Here is a 9,772-nt window from a genome sequence, read left to right on the forward strand (position 1 = left end):
TTTTGTCTGCATTTGTTAGCAGGATTATAAATACTCATGCATCCAGGATTCTTATGCCTCCTCACCGGCGACAGCCAGTGGCTCAAATTTGGTACAAATATTCCCTTGTACTCAAGGATGAACTGATTAGATTTTGGTGGTCAAAGGTCGAGGTCACAATGACCTCATGTGTTTCAGTTGTCAAAGGTGAAGGTTACACTGACTGCACGGGTTGGCAAACAGCCGCAGTGCGATAATTCTAGTTTCTTTCACTATTTTTCTCTCCTAACATTGTGAAACATTTTCCTTGATTTCTCAGAGGGGACGGATACTTTTGAGTGTGTGCAATTTGATGTGGATCCAAATAAAAATGTGGATCCAGGGAATTTAACTGTGGTTTTCTAAGGGCCTATTTGGAGGTATGTGTATGAATGAGACCTTTCTCGTCAAAATATTTTCTGCTTTCATATTTTCATCCATAGCTGTGTTTATATGAATTCTTTCAAGCAAGGAGATGTCACTTCAGGCTGTGGTCTTTTCTTATGGTGAAGAAAAGGTCGCTACCTAGAAATCAGGTTAAATATTTTATTAGATTTAACAGGTGGAATAATTATTCAGTTCTGTGATTATGAAATACTTAGAATCAAAGCATTATGTGTTCGGTCATTGTAGAATATTGTATGTTATAAAGAAGACAGCTGTTGCCCTGTACTGTTTAAATTCACAGAGCTAATCCCAGGTGACTCACATGCAGGAATCAGTCATTTATGTAATTTAGAATAAAGGGCTCGGTTTAGCGACGTTTCCTCTTCATCGCGTCAAGCAGAACTTTCATCTCTCCATAAACCCGAGTTACGTAACAGCCAATTAAACGCAGATATGTGACGGAGCAGAGCGTGCAGTGACGCGTGGAGGGATACCTGCGCTGGTGAGAGGGGAGTTGTCAGGGGACGTTTGGCCACTTAAGCATCGCACACACCCAGAAACATGCCCTCAGTCTAATGCACACCTGCTCGACAAAGTCCCAGCAGCTGTCACAACGTGGCACCAAACCCATCAGTCAGGTTCATGTAGCTGCACGCTCATCTCGGCCGCCATGTCCTCCCTCCCGTCACCTCGCCTCAGCAGGCCGTTAATGGACGGGGACGTGCACGAGGCCAAGTCCAGTGATTCAAGAGTTGTGAGGATGCAGGCGTGATGGCACCTGGAGCTGAAACTGTGTTGTGACGTTATATTTCTTCACATTAGCTCCTGATTTCATAACTTTGTAACACTGTAGCCGTGGTGGTACAAGTCTTAACTCCTTAATGTTTCAGGTTCATTCATTGCAAGATGTGTAACTGTGCATTCACGTGGTGTTGGAATAATTTGGGAGATTCTCATAAACGGCACCTCGAACCAGAACAGAAACTAGGAAGATTTCTGAAAATTTCGGTGCACAGGTTGTTGACGTCATCACTTAAAAACCAATCAACACAATTTTACAATCAGGTCTAGATAGTAGCTAATGTGAACTTGTCAAATGTTGGTAGCTAATACTTCGTAACCAATAGACGTTTTTATGATTAACGTGTACATTTTGAATTATTTGTGTGCCTGACACACCTGATCCTTTGTCTTTGCTTTTTTCGTTATCATGCAAATCTGCACTCCTGGCAGTCCTACAACTTGCTTTATCAAACGGGAAGCCAGTGAGGGATTATGGCTTTTGTCTTTGCAACAGTGACTCCTGCTGGCGGGTCTGGTGTCTTGCATGGAGGATGGGATTTTAAAGGGACAGTGCTGGTCCAGTGAAGTTCTTGTTGGCAGGTGTGACTTGAAGTAAATGTTTGGCCTTTGGTTTTACTTTTGCTAAATGAGATTTGACAGTTAAAAACGACATTGCAAAGTAAATGTGTTAAAGAAATAATGTGTGTGTGAAATGTTGGTATTTTGAGGTTCCATCAGACGTGTGTTCACCTCTGCAGCAAAAATATCTTCCTGCTAGAGTAAAACAGGTGGAAAACCGGCTGGAGCAGGTCTCTTACCCTGAAGACACAGCTGACCCTTGTTCCCCTTAAAAAGCAGTTGACTTGGTTGAGGTCTGGCTCACGAAGCTCGGCCTCTAACGCCCCCCGGAGGCTTTTGAATAGTATATAATAGAGAGCCTCGGAGCTGTGGGTAAAGCCCACGGCTGTAATGGCAGCCATTATAAAACACCACTCTTCGGCAGGGGCTGGCAGGATCAATTACGCATCAGGCCTCTGACGTTGTTAAAGGCTGCACCTGCGGAGACTCTGCTGGCGTCTAATTGCTTCTCGCTGATGTATGTGCGTCCCGAGGGTAATGCCCGCTGCAGCCGCTGCTGCCGTTTACCGAGAGGCGAGAGCAGAAGAAATCTTTTGTCCCCAAATGTTGAAGATTATCACGCATTTGAACGAGCTGCAGCTGAAAAGATGCATTCAGGCTATACAGTATTTTGTGCTGTATTTTATAGTTTTACAATACGACTTTGACACAAGACTGTTTGTTATATATGGAATAAATTTCCTTTTTATTAACTGTAGAGGTGTAAAATAACCTTTGTGTTTTAGAGTTGAGCTCATCAGTGTTTCTCGCTCTGAACTTCTTTCTCTTTGCTGTAGGGATCGTTTAGAAATCATTTCTTTGTGATCTAGATATTCTCTTTGATCTTCAACCGTCAATACCTCAGTTAAAGCTCTGACCCAGCTCTTCACATCAGCTCTGTGTTGTTATTCTGTACGTCAGGTTCGCTTTGTGCTGGAGCTCGACAGGAGAATATCCTGCTTACGCAGAGTGGGGCCGTCACTTTTAACCATAAATCAAGTTGGGGCAAATTTGAAAGGACACGCAATCCCTTCGAATGAGCTTGGAAGCGTGCCCTTCCTTGCACGCCATCTCATCGGTGATGGCATGTTTACGATGTTGTGGTAAGCTGAGGTTGTTGACTCAAGGTTTCTCCGGTCGCCCGTGGTGCCTCCACCGCCTCACGTTTGTTGCTGGCGAGTCGTCGTCGTTCTTGTTATTTACTTTGCCATTGACCCAGAATGCTTCAAAGAGGGAGGGCTTTGCTTGCTGCCGTCCATTTTTGTAGCAAACATGTCATTACTAGCGTGAGAGGTCAATGTTTCATTCCATAGGTCAACCTGAGAGGGACGTTTCAGAGCGCCCTCTGCTGGGTCACAAGGCAAACTCCTTCAAACGCTCTGTTTAAATTAGTCGACTGTATATTTTGAATCTGAACAGGTCGTATAATAAGTTTCCCCAAGATTCAATGTTTGTATTTGTTATAAATCAGCCCTAGTGCACTGCTTGCCATTAATCCACTCACAGTCCTGCATAGACGTGAATAGTGTGAGCTGGTGGTGGGTTTTTGAATATTTTATTATTCCTAAAATCAAATGAGATTGTCGGGTTTTAGTTTGTGCATTCGTAAACTTAGAGATGAAGCTGAATGGGAAGCAGAAGGATCATTAAAGGAGCTCGTTGCTGTTCTATCAGAGCGGTTTGTCAATTTAAAGCACTTTTAATGTTGGTAAAAGTCCAAACGAGGCCTAAACTTAATGAACCCGTTTATTCTCACCAAATGTGAAATGTATCTTTGGCAGCACGTGACCACCGCACCTTAATATTTAATAGCTGATCCACACAGGTTTTAATCTTTGATCCAGTTTCTTTAATCCATACAAAGCGTGTGTTGATTTATTTGTCTCACATCGCTAATAAACACTCGTATCAATGCTCTGTAGAGAGGGAGTTTATCTTCTCATATCTTTTCATTAGTCACAGAAGAATTCACATATTTCCTCGAATGTACTTTCCCTTGTTATTGAAGCTTGTAGATGTCTTTACTGAGGCATAAAAAAAACACATTGGAAGATGCATGATCGAACTCAAACATATTTCATTCTGCATCAATAAGAAATTGAGCCGAGCAGCTTTTACGCTGCCAGCGGTGAACTCCACTGTGCCTCTTTATCTCATCTGCCTTTTAGCTTTATGACAGGTGAAGCCGACCGGGGCTTCCTGGTGTCACTGGAAACCATTTATCAAGCCGTATAAATTACACAGCAAATTCACTGCAGGCACCAGTGGAGCTATAATTTGTTTGTTTGACAGGAAGAGCGATGGTTGAAGGCAACATTACTTCTGTTAGTTTTACTTGACACCTTTTTCTTCGGACTGCAGTGTTTGATCAGTCTAGACGTCTGACTTGTGTTTGGCATCAGTTTACTGTTAAACCTGTTTTTAGTACATTCTGCACTAATGTATAAAGCTTTTAGTGTCGTTTTACTGATTTAAACAGGAATTTGAGTTTGTAGTGTTGCAAATTATGGAGAAATGGAAGCACTTTTTTGAATTGTTAGTAGTTATAGTTTGATTTTCTTCTCCTTTCCTAACTCCTTATGGCTTCTCCTTCACATCTTTCCTTAACCTTGTGAGGTTTTCCATCGGGGTCAGGAAAGTAGATTCTTTCAACTTTGAGGTCATTGCAACTTCGACCTTTGAACCACCAAAACTTTCATTTTAATATTATGTTCACATGAATGGGACAGACGATCAGAAACCTTGATGCCACTGACTGTCAGTGGGGCAGAGACATAAAAATAACTTGTGTTTATTAAACCAGGATGTTTGCTGAAGATTACATCGGGCCAGAATGTTGTAAAAAAAATAGATAATGGAAATGGAGCTCTGCTCACAGTTTACAGCAGCATGAATCAAATAACTCTATGGATTAATTAAAAGTAAAAGGCAGTAAGTTAGCGTTTTACTGCCCCACAGCACAAAATGACTATGATGTATCTCATAATTTATCTCTTGGGCCGATTGGCTAATTATACATAATGAGCCTCGGGGGCAATTCAGTGGGATACAGTGTTCCTGCTGATGTCTACTGTGTGTATTTGAATGACTCTAATTAACATATGAGTTGCTCAGCCTGGAGGGGAAGTCATCCAGCTTTGATTAAGGTTATAATGATATGAGCCTTATTGTTTCATTATATTTTAATTAAGGTCATCATGACAAACAAATGTTTCGAAGAAAAGTGCAAGAGATGCTTTCCCGGAAATACTATGACTGATTTATTTTTTGTACAAAAATTTCAACACCATTCCATAGTATGGTTTTTATTCATAGTCATAGGTTTGTATGTCGTCTGAAAACTGGTAAAGTCATAACGTATGTTGTTCAAAATCACTTTTAAAAAAAAGGATGTTGTTGAAAATAAGACGGCGTACAAAAGAAAGACCGTTTAGTCAGACACAAACCACAGCTTGAATCTCTTTGTATGACTAAAAACAGCTAAAGTACTTTGGACCTGACACACAACAAAAGTTGTCCATAAGAACGTCTGAGAAAAGTTTTATACTCATGGTTAAAAGACAATAGTTTACTCGCATTGCCATCTTTTACATTTTTAATAACCTAAACCACATCATCCTTTATACAAACACTACATATTTACTAGAACAGAATTAAGACACAAAAAGGTAGCATCCTAATGCATAATTACAATTTAATTGTTAACTACTGGTACCAGAAAAGATCTTTTAATTGTCTTTCACTGTCTCATTTGTGACGTAGTTCCTTCATAAAATATTGCAGTGTCACGATGCTACAAATGATAACGACTGTCTCAGCACTTACCAACATTATTTGGTCGGTAGATCTTGTTGAGCTGGTCATTTCAAGAGTAGCTCACAAGCCTATAAAGTGTGGGCACCCCTGGTCTAATGTCTTACTGCATTATGACTTTTTAAACTTTATGTAATAACCTTCATGAATTAATAAATTGTCAGGAGTCTTTGAAATCGCTGCATTTTCAATTTGATAATGTTTTCTGTGCATTAGAATGTGAACTTTGTGATTATCTGCTGACAAAGGCTTTTAGAATCGATAGACAATATTCTACATGTCTAAATTACTTGAGCATCTGAAATCATTAAAAAAAAATCCATCAGAGGGAAAAGTCGTCTGAATGCAACCACATTGTTTTTTTTAACCGTTTCTATTTCCAGCTCAATAATTCTACTGTCTCAATTTGTTATTTTTTTGCACAGTGTTCGTTTTCCCCCCTGAGACGCTTCTCCCAGAGCGGCCTGGCAGCGAAGGTGTGACCTATGTGAATATTCCCGTTAGTCCCACATCGAAGAAGCAACTCAACTACATGGAGCTGGAGCTGCAGGAGCCAGGGCCCGGCCCCCGAGGGCCCGGCGCACATCTACCAGCTCATAGTAAGTCTGATCTCCATACAGTTTGATCTTTAATACGTTCTATCTGCTCGAGGTCAGTGTATTCATCGTGCAGCATTTTTAGCTTCAATCAAACAGCGGCCATGTTGGACAGTCAGGGAGGCAAACACCACCTGTGGAGAGAAAAATACTTTTAGATGAGAGGAAGCTTCGTAAACTCATTTAACATCAATCACTTAAAATATTGGAACAAAAGAATGCTAACAGCTAACATAATGGGCTAGTGTCTTTATGAATGGTTGATAATTTGGTGTCAGTTCATTTAGACCTGTTAATTAGAGCACTTCATTATAAAGTGATCTTTAAAGTTAAAATTTGTTTTTTAATGAAAATATTAAATTGTAAGTAAAACGACTTTAGCTTTGTGCTTATTTCTGAGCTGCACTGTTTTGTGAACCAGTAAATTCTCCATTTAATGAATTTTTTGGTTCAAATCATGCAGACAGATATGACAGAGCCAATTTTAGATTAACCAGGATATCGATACCAAGCCTCTAGAAACATGATTGTGCGACGACATCCTTTTGTCGTCGTCGCACTAAAACACAGCTGAGATCTTGTCATCGGAGACTCGGCAACGAGCTGTAATTGAGAGACAAGTTGCCCATTACCGTGCGTTCCCTCAGGAATACGAGGAGCTCCGACATGAGAGAGGTTAACATGTGATGTCAGCGATACAGTTTATATCCCCGCGAACGCGCTCATTAATCTGTCACCTGGGAGGGGGGGGGTGTCACAGGGCATTCAGATGGCAGCTGTGGATTCACTGGCTCCAATGGGATCCTTCTTAAAAGGGACTGATAATGTGTTGTGAGGAGCTGGTTGTGATTTCCTTCACTTTATGTAACTGTAAAAGACGTAATTCAAGCAGGAGGCCACAATGTAGGGATGTGAACTTATTGATATTCATACGTTGCTGGGATTAAACCCTGACGTCTTGCTTATTTGAATTTCACACAAGGAAGGCCACTGAATTATGCTAATGCTCGCGATGTGCATATGGAAGACAAGTGCATGAGCGGAATTTTAAAGGCTTCAGTTGACTCATTTGCATATTCTGATTTGCTTGGTGACGCTCGGTCGCGTACTTCAAGCAATCATGTTGGCAGCGAGGCCAGAGATCCACTTCCCCCTGAACCCTCTGTCACTTTGTTGGGAAATTTGTCAGTTGTCAAAATTCTGGACTTTTTAAAAGACGATTCAGCAATGTCACTGTCGTTTTATTTTCTTAATCACATTAGTGCAAAAGCAACAACGCAAGTGAAGGACAACAGAAGAGTTATGTGAGCCGTCGTTTGTAAAAACCAGGACTAGTCGTCTATTTGAGATGTTACAGTAAAGGTGCATCTCGTATAAAACAGCGACTGGTTTGTCCGGGTTTTCACAAACGACGGCTCATTTGAGAGACGTCTCAGCCACTGTAGCAACTATTTGCAGCCCAAAGAGCGAACTCTGCTGGTGTGAAAATAAAAGAACAGTGACATTACTGATATCCTGACAACTGATGTAATTACCCAAAGAAAGACTGGAGCCAGTAAATTAAAGGATTCAGTGACATCTAGTGGTGAGTTAAACGAGTATCAGAACCACTCACATCTGAATGCTTTAATTTAAAACCTGTATGTCCAACAACCAAGAAATAATCTCACAATTGACTGAGTTTAGAGGTGCTAGTCCGAATTCATTACTTTGAGACAGAGCCAAGCTAATCAGTTGCTAGGGTTAGCTTAGCATCACAATTGTATAATATCCTACTGACATGAGTGGTATCAAGCCTCTCCTCACTCTGCAAGAAAGCAAATAATTAGTCAACTTTTTGCCACCAAAAGACGAAGTTGAACTCCAGCGATGAATATTGAATTAAACATCTTTCAAGAGAATATCTTTGTGTCTTGACAGGGAAGAGCTCCACCAAGTACGCGCAGATTGACATCACTGCCACGGAGACGGCCCACAAAGTGGGAACGCAGCATGCTCTAGGTCGGCAGGAGGGCCTGCACACTCTGGAGCTGAGAAGAAAAGGGACGCCACATTGACTCCTTCATCACTGAACTGTTGATCCCAGCAGGACGTTTCTGCCAGAGACTGGCTCACCATGTCGAATTATTCAAGAAGTGTGACTCTGAAGGTATTTCTGTTCGGTCCTCACTGTTCCATCCAAAGATCCTGAGAATTAACGAGTCAATCGATGGAAAGAAACAGAGAAGCAATCCAGCACATTTTTGGGGTAGCTGCTTCAAATGCCATCTGTACAATCTCCATTTTTTTCAGATTCAGACATGTTTCTGTATTCACAAGGCAATAAAAAGATGGAGCCGACTCTGAAAGGTCTGACACAGGAGCAACATTTCAATCCCGGCCTCCTTCGGGGACTCGGACATCTCATTAAGTGGCATTATGTCAGCGCCAGAGCCTCAGGCAAACTTGGAAGAAGTGCGAGTCCTGAGCTGAGTCACCGGCCCTGATAAACCCCCACTGAGGCATTTCACAGTGTACTCAGACCATCACCAATAACACACAGTACGCTGTTTTTGTTCTTGTTTGGGAGAACGAGGCACGGTGGTGGCCGCAGAGATGTTTGTCTCATTAGGAGTTCACGCTCACTTATTCCTCAGCGATCAGTAATAACCCAGTCTTACTCAGAAAGCTGCACGTTCACTGTTAAAAAAGATTAAAGTTAGACCAGGCTAATTACCGGCTCTGCTTAACTTCCATGTTGCGCGCAGTGACTCTCGTTTGCCTGAGTGTAACGAATGGATTTGTTTTTATCACATGAACAGAATATCAATGCTGCTACTGAAGTTTTTTCTGCCTTCGGTTCACATTGACTCATTTATAGACTCAGAATTAAGGTGGAGAAAAGTCTTCATAAATAATACAAAGCTGAGCGGAGGGTGAAGCCTCTTGATATTTGAAATTACTCAAAAAACAACTGTCTGCCACTCTTGGCTATTGTGTCTCAACTATACAGTTGAAATTTTTTTATAATGATTTTACTGGGGTTAAAATCTCATCCTTTTTACTATTATTCCTTTTTTTCTCTACACCGAGGCATTTTGAAACAAAATTTCAGAAAAGAAAACGTAATTTGGTTTGTGTTTCGAGGTTGTTTTTCTCTCCTATTCTATTTTGACATTTGTAAATATGTTCTTTCTATTTAGGTGATGTAGATTGTACATTGCAAAATATACATAAGACAATGTATGTACAGTAAAGATGTAAGGCGATATTTTTTTTTCCTGTAAATTATTTGTAACTTTAACTACCGCTTGGATGTGTGTTCAGTTGTAAACCAGTATAAGGTACCAAATAAAAGGAAATTTACAAATATTTTTGGGGTTTTCATTTAAGACTATGATGGTAATTTGACATTAGGCATATAGGCTATGGACTATTTGAATAGTCTTTGTTCTTATCTACTATAACTTGATTATATTGCCTCATTTAAATCTCAAAGTAAAACGGATGAATAAAATTACCAATTAAGAGCCATTTCACATTTATTAATTTATGGGTGTACCTGTTATTAGACTCCC

The 9,772-nt window shown here is 40.7% G+C and overlaps 1 protein-coding gene across 3 annotated transcripts in view; it reads left to right on the forward strand.

Annotated features, from left to right (window-relative positions):
* Positions 1 to 9,564, forward strand: part of LOC117751981 (protein Dok-7-like) — a 33,362-nt gene extending 23,798 nt beyond the window's left edge. For all 3 annotated transcript variants that reach the window (XM_034569100.1, XM_034569102.1, XM_034569103.1), the window contains 2 exons: positions 6,045 to 6,218; positions 8,136 to 9,564. In XM_034569100.1, the coding sequence (XP_034424991.1) occupies positions 6,045 to 6,218; positions 8,136 to 8,272 (311 nt within the window). In that variant the 3' untranslated portion in view covers positions 8,273 to 9,564. The remainder of the gene's footprint in view (positions 1 to 6,044; positions 6,219 to 8,135) is intronic.
* The last annotated feature ends 208 nt before the right edge of the window (positions 9,565 to 9,772 follow it).

This window comes from Hippoglossus hippoglossus, chromosome 18 (genome assembly GCF_009819705.1).
Source record: "Hippoglossus hippoglossus isolate fHipHip1 chromosome 18, fHipHip1.pri, whole genome shotgun sequence".
NCBI lineage: Eukaryota > Metazoa > Chordata > Actinopteri > Pleuronectiformes > Pleuronectidae > Hippoglossus > Hippoglossus hippoglossus.